This window comes from Microtus ochrogaster, chromosome 1 (genome assembly GCF_000317375.1).
Source record: "Microtus ochrogaster isolate Prairie Vole_2 chromosome 1, MicOch1.0, whole genome shotgun sequence".
NCBI lineage: Eukaryota > Metazoa > Chordata > Mammalia > Rodentia > Cricetidae > Microtus > Microtus ochrogaster.
The window spans coordinates 38,318,570-38,334,664 of NC_022009.1; the positions used below are offsets into that span (position 1 = coordinate 38,318,570).

The following is a 16,095-nucleotide window of genomic DNA, read 5'->3' on the forward strand; positions in this document are numbered from 1 at the left end:
CACCCTGACTAAATGTTTTCTTTATAAGAGTTGCCGTGGTCATGGTGTCTCTTCACAGCAACTGAAACACTCACCCTCATAGGGCTCCCTAAGGAAGCACTCCTGTCACCCCATTAACAAATGAGAAACCAGCAACAGAGGTGAAGCTCTTTGCATGGAGCTCTACAGTGAGCAAGCAGGTCTGAGCTTCTGATCACAACCGCCCCGCAGACGTATCCTTGAGGACGACTGACTAGACACTCACAACTGGACCAAGCACAGAGAATGTGTCAGCAGAGTGCTCAGCTACAGGTGGGACACTGATGTCACCCCCTCCGAGACCACCGAGGAAGACTGTCAAAGTCATAGGCTGCAGAGGACTGAGCAGCGGTGTCTTCTGCACAAAACAGGGCCTCTGCACTTAGGAGCTCACGGTGGCTGTGCCCGCACAAGACCTAGATGAGATCCAGCCAGTCAAGAGTAGGGGAGGAGTCCTCACAAGCACCAACCCCTAACTGAATAGGTGTTGGCAGGTGACAGCTTCTGGGGGAGGGAGTAACAGGCGTGGTCAAGAGTAGGTCATACACGTCAGCGGAGAGCCCCATGTCCATGAGTACACGGCTGCAAACGCGGGACTCAGTGAGGAGGGGGGGGAGGAAGTTGGGGTGTGGTGGGGTGGGGAGACAGATGGGGATGGATCTGGGAGGAGTTAGGGGAAGGAGTAGAGGATGAATATGATCAAAATACGTTTTTAAGAAATCTCAAATAATTAATTAAAATTTGTTTTTTTAAAAGAAGTACCCACTGAAAGCCCAATCCATGTGTCCAACAGCACAATCCCCACCCTGTGCAAGTCTCCCAAAACGGCTGCTTCAACATGTATCCATGGAAACCAACTCTTCACTCCACAGAACCCCTCCCATCACAGATCCGTGGACTCCATCCCCTTCAGTCCCCCACAGTCCAGAGTAACTCACACAGGTTAAACTGTATGCCCTGCCAAGGTCCCGGAGTTTCTGCCCATCCGCTGCAGTGGGACTCAACCTGAACTGTCCCTGTGCCAGGGCGTGTGCCCCATGCTGCACACATTCAGGAGCTAATTTGGCTATTAAATTGGCTGTCGTGTCCCAAAACACTTTTCTCCTTTAAAACAGGTCCAAAGTGCAAGACTACGGACACTTTTGGGTGCGCTGAAATACACCTACCAGTCTTTGGTAGTCCAAGGCGGGAGGATTGTGAGTTCAAGGCTGCCTGGCTACATGGTGAAACCCTGTCTTTAAAGAGGGGATAGTGCTTGAGGTGACTCAGTGGGTAAGGACTCTTGCTACCTAGCCTGATTCCCATAGTTCGATCCCTGGAGCTCATGCAGAAGAAGAGAACTGATTTCCACAAGCTATTTTCAGATTTCCACATATGTGCCGAGGCATGTGTGTGCACAGACACACACATATGATAAATAAATGTAATTTCTGAAAAGGGGCAATGACAATTAACTGTAGCTGTTGTCACGACTGTTCTATTCACTAGAGAGTTACGATTTATCCCTCACTATACATAATTTATAAACTAAACTTTCATGGTGCTGGGGATCAACCTGGGGACTCACAAAGGCTCAGTACTCTGATACTGAGCCATACCCCTGGGACCGTATGTTAGAGTGCACTGTAGGGGTGTGTGAATAAGGAAAACCACAGTGAACCCAGTGCCCAGCACTGTCTGAGGCTTCAGCCAACTGCTGGGGGATGGTTAGAACGCATCTTCCATGGGTTAGGGACTGTCACAGAAGTGGGAAGCCATGCCATCATCTCGACAGATGTCCTTACAAAGCATCTGAGGTGCAAGCGAGAGATGGACCTCCTAAGACACTGGCTCCCCTGCAGAGGGCTGGGTTCAGTTCCCAGCACCTACACAGTGGCTCACAACCATTTGTAACTAAACTTCCACGGGACCTAATGCCTCTTCTGACCTCCACAGGCACCAGGACTGCATGTGGTACGAAAGAAATACATATACATACAGGCAAAACGCTCACACTTATAAAATAAAAGCTAAGAAAAGCATTTGATAAAACCCAACAGTCTTCATGGTAAAAATATTAATGAACAAGATGCAGAAGGGGTTTCTTTACCCCCACTGAACCAAAGGTGAGGGTAGAGAAAGGATGAGCGTCCATCTCTTCCCAGAGGTGTTCAGATGAACTACACAGAAAATGGGCCACATCCAGCACTGGACAGATCAGTTAGTTCTGCCTTTCGGAACTCCTGAATAGGTAAGAGGTGAGCCTGGGGAGAACGAGGGGCCAAGAAAGAGAGACACACTCACCTACTGATGCTCTAGTTCATTTAGCCAATGTGGAGATGGCTATCCACACCCTGAACTGCTGCCTATCCTAGGCCTCCTCTTGGGAAAGGACACTGGGATCAAGGTTGTACCAATGCCATGGTCAGTAGGGGCTCCTATCATAAGCTTGGGCCCAGCTGCCGACTTGCTACCACGAGATCAGTCTTGAGTGAAAGCAGTCTTGCAAAGCAGACACCAGAGAGTATTCATCCTGTACTGCCCTGGTAGCCAGAGTCATTCCCGCGCACCTGTGAAATCACAGTGGACTAGAAACCATTACTGTTTGCATCTTGGTTTCATCCAGCACAGCAAAGGATAGCCTCTATTACATACAGCATCAGATAAAACAGTGGTACCCAGGTACAGAGGTCAGATATGGGGGAGGGGGGGCTGGAAGGAAACAAAACACCAAAGGGGAGTGCTGAGGTATCCCTGGAGGTGGGGTGTGCACATGACCAATATGAGGGAGAGCCTAGCTGAACAGAGCTGGGGAGACACAGTAATGGGCTCCCAGGCAGAAGCGACAGCCAATGACAAGGATGCTCCTGGGATCAGTCCAGTAGGTGAACCCAGAACCCCTTGCTGAGCTGGAGGTAAGGATGGGTCCAGGCCCTGCAGTATCAGGGCAGGAGTTTTGGCTGTCCACCTCCTCAGTTCCCAAAGATGTACCCACTGCCGGAGGAAGGGGAAGCATCCGCAGAGGCTCTCCAGGCTCAGTCACAGGAAATGCCGGGTATCCTCACCAGTGGCTCTGTTCCCCAACGTGAGGGTTGAATAAAAGAATTTTTGGTAAGTCTGTGCTGGGAGCCGGAGAGGTTATTTCTGGCTCCCGGAGGAAGGGTACTGTTGTTGATTTATCTGTCATCTTATTTCTGGACGGGATTGCTTTTTTTGGGTAGATGGTGGGTTGTCTCCCTGTAAGGGCTGTAACATCAGCCCCTGAGAAGCTCTGAGGCTCCCAGCTTCCCACTCCGCTGTTTCACACAGACAGCACGAGGCTGGAGGGCCCTTGGGGAGGGGCTAGCCCCAGCTGCTGGCTCTCACCAGCCCAGAGAGGAAACTCACACAGGAATGGCACTGGCACCTAGGTCACACACAGTGTCCTGTCCACTTTGCAGGTAACAAGTGAGTGGAGAAGGCACAGAGGATGTCACAGGCACCGCTCTCAAGCTGGCCGATTTGACTTTAACCCAGAGCCAAACCACTCACTAGCTGAATCGTTGTCGGATGCTGAACGAGCAGAATTGGGTTGTTAGGAGCACGCAGCCCGTGCCCAGCTGAGGGGGACACAACGTCCTAAGTCATGGTTATTCACTGGTCCATGCCCAGGTTCCCAGGGTGTGTCAGGTGTCCGAGTTCAAAGTCAAGAGCCCAGCTCTCATTGGCTGGCCTCAGTGTATTTTTGTTCTCATCTATGCTGTTTTTTAATACATGAATTTTTCTTTTTCATTTCTGCTTTCATAGAACACTGCCATCCCTTCCATTCCTATGATTTTGTATCTTTGACTGTTTGACTGGTGAAATCCCCTCCCCCCCCGACACGTAGTGATTATTCTCTATCACAGCCAACGTCAGGGACATCTCTCCTAAATGTGGCTCTTACGTGTGGCAAATTGCTTCTACTGACTGAATTCCCAGGAGTGAGGTTTGGGGGTCCACGGGAATGGACGTTTCTTTGGTTCTTCCACATTGTGTCCCCAACGGATAGAAGTACTACATTGTGACACCAACCACAAACGCCCATGCTTTCCCAGCCCTGGCTGGTCCCCTCTTCAGGCAGTATCTGTTTTGGGGGGGGGGGCGATGCGGGGTAGGTTCGAGACAGGGTTTCTCTGTATAACATTCCTGGCTGTCCTGGAACTCATCTTTAAACCAGGCTGGCCTTGAACTCCCTGAGATCCACCTGCCTCTGCCTCCAGAGTGCTGGCCAGGCAGCCTGCCAGAGCTTGGGTCCCTGCTCAGTCACCTGGGGTGACAATAAGTCACCCCTGTATGTGTGCAGAGCTGCAGTACAGCTGGAGGAGGAAGTGCGCTGTGTGTGACATAGAAGAGACAAGTCAGCAGGCAGAGCCTGGTGGTCTGTCCTCACGCTCCTCCAGGGCACAGGGAAGGCACACTAGGCTCCCAGGAGGGAGGGCAGTGGATATGCTCAGCACTGACATCTTTGATGCTCAGGACTGGGAAACTGTGGAGACCAAGCCATCTGGGGGAAGAAGGATCCCCCAAAATAAAAAGTGGCAGTGGTAATAAGCATTACCGGAGGCCCCAGAGCCAGTCCTGTTACTGCCACCTGTGCATCCAGCCAGGTCACCACACCTCTCTCTTACCTGGCCCCCCATCTGTAAGATGGGACAGTTACATCCCTCACCTCCTGGCCTGCTGATGGGTCACAGGAGGCTACACATTCATGCTGGGCATTTGGGAACTGTCAAGAAGACAGTTGCAATATGCTAGCACCCTCTAGAGGGCATCCGGGATGCCCTGTTTCAGCTCACACAGCACCCTATTATCTAGGCCTGCTCTGCTAGGGCAGGAGACTAGCCCTGGACTTCTTCCCAGCCATAGCCAGCCTCTCTTCACACAATCCTCTGCCCCCAACTTGTGGCTCCCTGGCATCTGAGGCCTCCCAGCAATGCCTGGCTGCTGTAGGTTTCCTATAGCTGGAGACCTTGGCTTGCTTCTCAAGCTCTCTCTACTGAGGTAGCTCACACTAAAGGACTGTGCCCAAGTCCTGGAGTTCACATGGAAGCCCCAATCCTCTCAGCTCAGGGAGGATCTCTTTAATGAGGTATCCAGCTAAAATGGGGTCACCGAAATTGGCCCTAGTTCAAGAGAACTGGTATCCTTAGGAGTTCAGAGCTGAGCGTAGTGGCTGAAGCCTGCAACCCCAGCTACTCAGGGAGTTGAAGCAGACAGAGTACAAGCTCAAGAGATGCTGCCTCAGAATTTAAAGAGAGCAGAGGTGCCAAATGATAAGAGTACAGGCTATCTTGAGAACTGGTTCCTATACGTACAGTCACTATAACTCCTAGGAGGGCAACTGGCTGGGGTCATCTGGAGCCATTCTGGGATGAGGGGGAGCATTCCACAGCGGCCACAGCTGCTGCTCTGCTCCCTAAGGACTCAGAGGCCCTAAGGCCTCTGGCTCCATCGCCCTCCCTACTGACAATTACAGCAAAATTTGGCCCCCTGGCTACAGGTAAGCTACTGTGGGGGGGGGGGGGATGCCACTGCAGCTGAGGGAGCAGGACGGAGGAAACAAATGCCCCGGGTGTGGCATTTCCCAGCAGTTGCCAGTGTGGCCTGAGGAAGCATGCCACAGGCAGTTGGGTGAGAGGTTTGCCTCCAGATCAAGATGGTGACCTGACTCCTTCTCTGGGAGCCATACAGCTATTTGCATTGGGAATGTTCAGAGCCCAGGAGGGTAGGAGCCAGACACTGGCTGGGACAGGGCCAGACATTCCTGAACCCTGACCAGCTGCTGGAAATGTGGATTAGCTCAATGGCAGCTGTCCCCACTGATTTACGGTCCCCCTAGACCCTAAACGGGGGCTACCCCCACTCCGCTCCCAGCTTCAACTCCCGAACTGCAGCAGCCCCCGTGTCTCCAAGACACATAAAACAATGCTCAAGTGCTCTCTCTGCAGGATTCTTCCAGGAAGCAGAGATGTCAGCTTGGCCGCTGCACAGAGACCATGCTCGCCATGAACAAAATGGTATTTTTAAACACTTTTCTCCATTCCAACGGGATCCTAAATAGTAAGAAAAGGAGCAACAACTCTTCTCTCAACCCCAGAGAAGAGGAAACTGCATGGAGGATTCATTCGAACAGAAATACAAATGGCCAAGAAGCACAGGAAGAGGTGCTAAGCCGTCTAATTGTGGTATTAAGATGAGACCGGCTGGTGTGGTTGGACAAACTGTTTCAGGGTAATACAGCAAGGTCTGCCAATGTGAGCACGTTTGGAATCTCAAGCAAGAAATCCCACTTCTGGAGATATACTTTTCCAGAAATATGGAGAAACATCGTTAAAAAAAAAAAAGTTAGTCCAAACAAAATTGGATAACCCTATGCACCCAAATATTCAAACAAATGATGACTGAGTGGCTTAAACGCTGGAATATCATGCTGCTTGGAAAAGGTAGGCTCGCTCTCCCTCTTTTTAACACTGGCTCAGAAACATGACAAGGAAGGTACGAAGGGGGTGCAGGCTGTAGCAGTGTATGTGAGTGTAACCAGGCTTCTGCCTATTTTTTAAATGTGTATAGATCTCACATAGACCCTGGAATGATGGATCTCAGGGTAGCGGCTGCTTCTGAAGAGCATTCGGGCTGGAGAGATGGCTGAGATGTTAAGAGCACCAGTTCTAGAAGACTCAGTTTGATTCTTAGCGCCCATATGTCAGTGCACAACTGTCCACAACTCCATGGGCACCGCACGCACACGGTGCACAGACATACATGCAGGAAAAACACCCGTATGCATAAAATAAAATAATTGATTGAAAAAATATTTGAGTCAGCAGCATGAAGGGTCCTGCAGGCTGACAGAAAACTCAAGAAAAGATGTTGTCTATTGCTGGAAGTATGGAGACCTTTGGGGGCAACCTGTCTGGAATTTTCGAGTGTACTGGGTGGAGCTCTTGCTAGAAGCTTCACAAAATGGGGGAGGTGGGGGGACCACTACGTAGATGGCTAGACAGAAAAGTTTAAGAATAACTATATTTTATTTTATTGATTTTCTATATTTCCATTTACAAAATCGAGGTGGATCTCATAACAGGGGTCATGTCACAATTCACTTAGCACTCCTGGAATAAGACCCAACACGTCTGACACTCCGCCCCCCCTCCTCTGCTGGCACCGCCCGAGGCACCAAGTGGATGAGAGAGTGCAGCATTGGGGCTACAAGGGACAACTCAGCAGGTGTCACAGCCGCAAATGCAGCTGTCCAGAGCCCTGGTGCTGTGGATGTCAGGTCTGGGGATCATGGGGAGCAAGTGTCTGCGCTTTCATCCCCACACAACCGGTTTCTTTCCATAGCCCTGAATTCTCTAGCGACTCCATCTTCCCTAACCAAAACTTTAAAATGGCTTCTTTTCTGGCTAGACTGTCGGTATTTAAAAATCTTTCAACTCTGCTTTCTGTTCCCAAGTCTCATTTTAATTCCCTGTCTTTCCACTCCCGCAAGGCTACAGCCCGTAACATGGGGGACACAGAACACAGGAGGAACACAGTCTTCCTTGGTTCCTGTTGACCCTGGGTGTCAATGGGAGCTGCCATGAACAACGACTCCACCAGGTTGGTGAACAGGCACAGCTTGGCCCTGATAGGTGGCAGTGGCCAGCCTGAGGCTATGCTCCCAGGTGATCTGTCCACAGTGTACTCTGGCCTCAGGGCCAAAGCCCTGCTCCCTGCAGTAACATAGGCTGCTCCAGCAAAGAACAATTATATTATTTTCCAGTAACTACAGAGGGCAGGGATTTGGTAACCAACCACTTGTAGAGCATCTAGTGGACATCTGGGGCCTTCTCCGGTCAGAGTCACTTTTTATATTAGAGAGTGCTCACTCCTGGGAACCAGGTGGCAGGGGCCCAATCGGATGACCTGGGAATTATTAATCAGACTCCAGCACCTGTACGGCACTATCCCTAACAGCTATAGAGTTGGGCAGGCACGCAGGAGCCAAAGTACCCTTGTGGTTAGGAGCCAGGCTCAGGAACCCTGGCTAAAAGCAACCCAGACAGCCTAGGTGCCACTCCAAACCTGCCTCTGGCTTTCCTGGATCCCTGAGTCATCCAGCTCAACATACACAGGTGCACTCATCTCTAAAATGGGCAAGCCTTCCTTCTAAGAGTCATCTCGGGAAGAGCCACCAACCACACTGTCAGACACACAAGCAGCCAAGCGGCCGCCTGAAGCATGGCTCATGGCTCAGAGCGGGTGGATGACGGTAGCTCTCCTAGGATGGACAGCCGCACCCTCACCCACAACACCCACCCCTCTTTAGAGAGCCACTTTTTCCAGAACTCTAAGCTACATTCTTCTCTTTCCCCTTGGTGTCAAGATTACTCAATTTCAGTCCTGCTTCCAAACTGCCTCCAAGATGAACCATGATTAAATTCCCATAAAACCACAGGCAGAGAAGATTGCTTGCACCACGCAGGCCCCTCCCTGGGGAGGCTAGTGTCCGGGACAGGCCATCTGTCACCTCCCCAGCTCATGTGGGAGGTTACGGGAAAAGGAGGGCAGGAAAGGCCAACCTCACCCCGATGTCCTCAGAGACCTAAAAAGGAGCCTTTTCCCCAAGACCCTTCACATCTATTATCCCTGAGGACAAGGACACAAACCTACGCCATCCAGTGACACTCAGACGTTTCTCACACATGGCTTCAGTCAATTAGGTAACTGGCTAGAGCCATGCCTATAACGGCTCAGCCTGGCAAGCAGAGCCAAGCCTTGGCTTTGGGGACTGTGTCTCTAGACCCTGGCCCTGTGTGGCACAGTGGGTTGTCCCTTTGAGAACTGGCCTTCAAATGCATGCATGGTTTGTCATCGCGGCCTCCGCCTCCCTAGCTCCCTGCAGCCTGCATCAGGCAATGTCATGTTTCTGGGAGCTTCCACCTCTAGTCTAAGCTGAAATAAGGCTCGGGGTGGCCTGTGCCTCTGCTCGAGGGGTAGGAGTGGTGGTGGATACAGGCACAGGTGTAGGTCCGTCGCCAAGTGACTATCTCCATGGATAGTTATAGGAATGAGTCCTGGGTTAGGCCTGGATGTGTCATGCAGGATTGGCCCAACCTCACATGCTCATTGAGGGAACTGCTGTTGAGCTCAGGGGCAGAGGCCACACCCCACACGGGCCAGGAGCTCAAGGGCCATTCCAAATGCCATTCGTCCATGAGAAAGGCAGGTCTCCAAAAGACGAGCTCACATTTTTGGTGTGGCCTAGCAGATGAACTAGTGTTCCCTCAGATTCATGCCAGCCCTTCTAGATTTCAGCTGGGCAAACAGCTGCCCAGACTTATTTCCCGACTCCCTTGCAGCTCAGCATCCAGCTAGTTCTGGCCACTAGGGGAACAATATCTTGCAGCTTCCAGAGCCTTCTGAAAAGTAAGTAGGTTTTGTTCCCTTTTGATCCCCATCCTAACAGTTAGATCTCAGGATGTGACGGCTAAAGGCTCAGCCACCGCTGTGGACCAGGAGGGCCATGCAATCAGAGAATGAGGTTCTGAAGCTGCCTGTGCGCTCATCCTCTGGGTCTTTACACAGAACAAGGGAAGCCCTATTTTACTTATGCTTTGCTGTCATAGCAACTTAGGTTTGAGTCTGGCGGACGTAAGGCAGAGAACCATCTGTCTGGCTTCCCTTCCTGGCCCTAGGAGGACATGAGCTCTGGGAAGGTGAAGCTGAGCCCATACAAGGCACTGACTATATAAAGGCGGTAAGATAGTCTGGTGTTCTGACAGCTGAGGCCAAAGGCCTCCTGTCACCCTGATACCCTTTAGGGCATGGTTCTCCTAGGGAATGCTCTGCATGGGGATGATAGCCACATACGCATGGACACTGGCCTAGATACTATGTTATTCTTGGGGCGTCTTCCCCAGGGGCCACAGCCATCTTCCTTCCCTAGTCCAGGGAAGCCAACGGCTCTGCAGCAGCCTCTCCCAGCTCTGGCTTCCCTGAAGGCTGGGTCTCAGAGAACAGGGAGGGCCGCCTCAGCCTGGGGGTGCTGGCAGCTTAGGAAGGGCTAACCAAGCCCCTTCTCTCTAAACAAAAGCCCTGTCGTTTGCATTGCTATAATTATCTGAGGGAATTTCAGGGGTAATTATGGTCGTTTACAGCAAGCCTAAAAAGGGATGTGTTCCTCCAAGGGAAAGCTGGGTCTGGGGCACAGGCACAAGGATGCGCTTCCCATGAAGGGTCCCTACACCTGCAGAGGGGCTGGAGAGATTCAGCGGGGAGACACCAGGGGCACTGCTGTGGAGCCGCCCCCTGCTAGCAGGAAAGGGCTCAGAAAGGCCAGGGCCCATTGCCCTCCTGGAAGAATACAAGTTGGCTTGGTGCAGACAATAAGGAAAATTCTGGGTGCAGCACTCAGCCTCCCCCCTCAATACTTCCTGCCAGTCCAGAACCATTCGTGCTTTAGGGTACAGTCAATGGTTCTCGCAAGCCCTGGCAGGCCAGGCCCGCCTGGGAGGACCTACATAAATCCTCCTATCTTGTGGCTTCTAGGAGACAATGTCTGGGACTGTGGCTCCGGATCCAGCAGAATGGCTTCTGCCTGGTGTCTTCCTTCCAGTGGCCTGTCTCCAGCCTCCCGAGCGTGTGCTGATGTAAGCCACTATCAAAAGGTCTAGAACCTAGGTGTCCCTCACAGGGACGGTTAAAAGCTGCTTCAGTGTCTATACCAACCTGCTGAGAATTTCTTATCGCTCATTCACGCAATACAATACTGTCTAGAAACAAAAACCAAGTTCCCACTCTGCTCTCTGGCTTGGCATTCTCAAAGTCCTTCATAAGTCACCATCTGCCAGCTTCCTTCAATGCCCTCACCACCCTCGTCCGCAGGCCAGCCCACGGCATGCTCAGGCCTTGCCTACCCCAGCTCTGCCCACTCAGAGAGGTTCTTTTCCACAGGGACCTAAGGAAAGGAGCCCTCCTACATTCCTCTGAATCTAAGTCACTGTGTCCCGCCCCACCCCAGAAAACTCTTAGAGCCCACAGTTCCCTACTTGATGCTGTTGTTCCTAACACGCTGCGACCCTTTAGTACAGTTCCTTGTGTTGTGGTGACCCCACATTAAATTACTCCAGTGCTATGCCATCACTGTAATGTCGCTACTGTTATGAGTCATAACGTAAATATCTGTGTTTTCCCATGGTCCTAGGAGACCCCAATGAAAGGGTTGTTTGACCCCAAAGGAGTCACGGCCCACAGGTTGAGAACTGCTGCTGTAGTAAAACAAAGAGTTAGCTTCCTGAGGTCAAGAAGGCCTGGCCTAACGCTCAGAGCAGTTCTGGGCAGATGGCCCACTGCTGGCCCTTCTAGAACTTCAGCCCACTGAAGCGCCCCCACCCCCACCCCCCAGCAGGGTGAACTGTCATTCACGAAGAAGCCTGAACTGTTGGCTTGAGGCCCACTTCCACCTTAGCCAGAAACATAAGCACTAGAAAGCAGTGTTTAATAAAGTCTTATCTAGGAAACAAGCTAGGATGTCCCAAAGGCTCAGGAAAGAGACCACCATCTTGGGGGCACAATAGGGAATGCCCCAGGTAGCAGCAGGATCCACCCGGAGCTTGGCTACCCTGTTACCTAACCACTGGGTTCTCCCTGGAACACTCCCCAGACATCTTCAGACCAGACTGTCTGCAACCTCCCAGCAGCGGGCATGCTCCCTAAGGCAGCTTCAGCACCACAGCCTGGCTCCTTGACCACGAGCTGCAAGCTCGCACCAGCCCTGAGATGTCCTTGAAATCAGGGTGCAGGGACTCTGACTTCCCACTCATTAAGATCTCCAACAAGTCCATCTGTGTCCCTGCCAGTGTCGCCTGCCACGAGGGAACACAGCCAAAGAACAGCCCTGCACTGCACTGCCTGGACTTCACCTTCGAAACCATGAGGCAATTAAGCCTTCCCTTTCCACAGAAGACTTAGCTCAGGTACTTTGCTATGGCAAGAAAAAGCTGTCTAATGCGGGCTCCAGGACTCATCTGGAAAATGGTCAAGATCACTGTGCCCAGCAAACAGCGCTGACAGACAGAATATGGGAGGCTTCAGGCCAAGCAATACCCAATAAATGGATGCTCCCATAGCCCAATCCCTTTATTCAGTACTACCTCTGGTCCTGTCTACCGGACTGAGCTCACTGGCCCTGCCCTCACAGCAAAGGACCATTAGGGTCAGGGTTCAAGGCAGCTTAGGCCACAGACATGGTCTGTGTGAGGGGCAGTCAGGGGTGGGGGTGGAGAGTTCAGCAAAGAAAGAACTCTGTTGCTTAGAATGAAAACAAAACAGTTCAGCCGGGGACAGACTAGGCAGCTACCTTTCATGAGGGTCTTTCTAGAATGTCCGTCTTACAGAAACACACCTCGTAACGGCCGTCTGCTCTCTTTTGGGGCTGTTCTGCTCCCCAGTGGGGTCAGGTGGGACAGAGAGACAAGATCTCTGGAGACGAACCAGCAGCTGGCAGATGTTCCACAGGCAGGGGAGGCTCTGCCCAGGGGAACAGCCTGTACCCCATGATGCTCAGCAGCATCTCTCTGCATCTGATTAGAGACCTGGTTTCCCCTTGTCTCCTTTGCCCTGTTACATAACTCCACTCCACGTGAGTGGTTCCGCACACACGCCTGTTCCCTGACCACAGTGCTATCAGGACACCTCATCTCCCCACAGGGGTTCAGCACAGCAAAACCCTTTGCAGCGGTCAGAACTCGAGAAGCATTCTTTGGCTTGTATTTCTTAACCCTGGTTGCAAAGGATAACATAGTTCCTCCCTACCTATGATGGCTGCCCCCAGAACCCAATTCCCTCCTGTGCCAAAGTGCTCAAGACAAGATCCCTTGCCCTTCCTCGAACATTAATAACCCATGACTGCGGAGGTGGGTGGGCCACACCTGTCAGGAGGCTGAGCCACATGTGTCCATACCTTTCATGTAGGCCTCAATCCTGCGGATAAGCTCGTAGGACTTGGAGCGGTCTAACAGGGTCCTGATGGCGGGGAGGGGGTCCAAGACGATGGTCTCGGGGTGAGCATCAATGTACTCCTGAAAGAAAAGCCCACTGTGGTTAGAGGAGGAGGGGGAGGCCGCAACAAGAGCAATGACGGGGCTGTGCGCCCACAAATCTGCTCTTCTCCCTCCTTCCCCCATGACATGACTTTGATTAAACTAATAAAGGCCCAGAAGAGGACATATGACCTTGCATCTGTCTACTCAAAGGCAGGCTTGGGGTCTGGCTGGGATTCTTCTCTGCCTCCTGAAGGAAGAAGCACAGAGGTATCTGTGCACAGGCACAATGGAAACTTAAGCAGAGTGTACCTAAGGCCTGAGCGCAGAAGGGGAGAGCAGTTGTGCTCTGATGAGGTCATGTGCCCCTTTGGTAAGGTTCTGTCTGAATCCAGACTTGGTCCATCTGCTTGGTATGCTCCATCAGAGCGCCAGCCCAGCCTACCACACCAATGGATAAGGAAATGTGTGACGAACAGGACTGTGCCACTTACTTCAGCTGTGCCACTAGGCGTTCAACCTTGTTAGAAAGGTGTCAGCCAGGAGGAGTTCCCCTCCAATATGGAGCAGTTTTTTGATCTCAAGGGAAACTGGGGTAGGGGACAGCCTTTGAAGAGTCTGCCATCATCCTGGAAGGAGCCGACACTTACATGGGAGACAAGACGCTATAAGACAACTCAATAAATTAAAGGCAGAGGGGCTGGGGAGATGGATCAGCCAGTGAAGGGCTTGCTATGTAAGCACGAGCATCTGAGTTTAATCCCCACATCAGGTGAAAGCGGGCAGGCAGATCCCTAGGGCCTGCTGGTCACTCAGCCTAGCCTACTCGGCAAGTTCCAGAGGAGTAAGAGAAAACAAAGTGGGCAGTTTCAAATGAACACTTGAGAGTGACCTCTAGCCTACACACACACATATGCACACGCAATATACACAAACACAGACACACACACATGCACACGCAATATGCACAAACACAGACACACGCATGCACACACAATACGCACACACACAGACACACATGTGCGTGCACAAAGACACACACACGCATGTACAGACATGCACGCACACACAGAGAAACACGTACACCCACAGACACGCATGCACACACATGCACACACAATATGCACACACACAGACACATGCACACATGCATGCGCACACACATGCAGACGCACACACACATGCACACCTACATGTACAGAGACACAAACATGCACACATGTGTATACACCCACCAATAGACAAGAAAAGCCACTCTGTCGTGACTGCACGAGCCCTAGGCAGAATGAGTCAGAGCAACTGTTGACATATGGAAATGAGACTGTCCTCTCTGGCTCTTCACATTTATAATTTGAAGGATATAATTACAAGATGCTGAAGAGGGCTTCAGTAAAAAGGCTGGGCTCAAGGAAAGCCCTTCCCAGCACCTGTGAATAAGGACCTATTTGGAAATGGGGTCGGGTCTTTAGCCATTATCAAGTTAGTGGGCAGTCATACTGAGTATGTGTGAGTATGAGCCAGATCCTCCCTTGGCCTCCAGGCGGAACTAACCCTGCTGATATCTTGAGTTCAGAATTTCAGTGCACAAACTATGATAGAATGAATTGCTAAGTCACCAGGCTTATGGTCAAGACAGCCCTGCCCCCCACCCCCAAAAAAATAATCACAAAAGTTCACTTTATCACCGCTGCCTGCTGCCTTCAAGCCAACCCCACCCTGGTCCACACCCCATGCTGAGGTTAGCAAAGGTCAAGGAGAAAATACCCACAATGCTGCTTCTCAATAAGCTTTATCAACACAGAAGGAGCCATTGAATGCTTTCTAAGAGAGCCTATTTTTGTTCCTAGTATCACTTCGAGAGCATCTAAGGCAAAGCCAGAGTCATACTCACTTGGTCTGCAACTGTCCTTCCCATGAACTCACACAGGTCTTCCCTTCTGCCCTCTCCTCTCCCTCTCTCCCTTGGATGTGCGCCACCTGGGGAGGCCTCTGTGTTGGCACCAACTCTAGGAGAGTCTAGTCAGTGCCCACTCCTGAGACTGACTCCCTTTGCCCCGTGGCTGCTTATACAGCAGCTATGCAGATAAATGAAGAATGGCCAATAGGCCACACTGCTGTGCCCACTGCCACTCTCTCCTAGTCTCGGCTTACCTAGGTGCTGTTCCTGAGCCCTGCTTCTCCCATGGGGGCTTCTCATGGGCAAGCGTCACTGCCTTTCTTCATGGAAGCATGCTGACACACAAGCTCACCACTCACCGGCCTCCCTCCTCCCTATCCTGCTCAGAGACTTCAAAACATAACTCCACACGTGCCAGTGCTGGGGTGTCTTCCAGGTGCAGCAGACACCACAGTGAAGAGGAACCTCTACAGCCAGTTCCCAACTCCTCCACGGTCTTAGCCAGCCCTGAAAGTCCCAGTCAGTCCTTCAGCACTTGGGAGGCAGAAGCAGGTGGGATCTCTGTGAGTTCGAGGCTGGCCTGGTCTACAGAGCGAGTTCCAAGACAGCCAAGGCTAAACAATGAAACCTTTTTTTGAAAAACTTAAAACAAAACAAAAACAAAAAAACCCACTCCCTCAAACCCCTTCCCAGGCCACTGCTTCCAGAAGCACCCTGGTGTGTCAGGAAGAACACGTGACAGGGACCTAGGCAGCCAGCCGCTGGGCTTCTCAGGATCTCTCAAGATATACCCGGATGACCCTGCAGGTTCTTGTACAGACATCCCAGGAGTCTGCTGGCTAGAGAAACCTGAAGAGCAAAATTCCAAGGCCACATAAGACTTCCCTGGAGAGGGCGAGCGACTGTTTTCTGGTAGTACTGCAGGTGTCAGCAGGGCTGCATGCACTTGCTGTCCCAGAGACTCACCACCCAGGGGATGATGACCTGTTCTCCCCAGCAACTGAAGCCACCTAAACACAGATGTGCATTTCTATGCCCCAACAAAGCTCATGTGGCCCCACGTTCCTGCACCAGGACAGAAACCTTTAAATAGAACTCAGTATCACCGAGGCAGGAATTTAAGCCAAAATCACAAGAGAAAGAAGCCACATGAAA

The 16,095-nt window shown here is 51.6% G+C and overlaps 1 protein-coding gene across 2 annotated transcripts in view; it reads right to left on the reverse strand.

The window, feature by feature from the left end:
- Itpk1 (inositol-tetrakisphosphate 1-kinase) overlaps positions 1-16,095 on the reverse strand; it is a 136,502-nt gene that overhangs the window by 24,111 nt on the left and 96,296 nt on the right. For both annotated transcript variants that reach the window (XM_026780791.1, XM_026780794.1), the window contains exon 4: positions 12,965-13,082. In XM_026780791.1, coding sequence (XP_026636592.1) covers positions 12,965-13,082 — 118 coding nt within the window. The remainder of the gene's footprint in view (positions 1-12,964; positions 13,083-16,095) is intronic.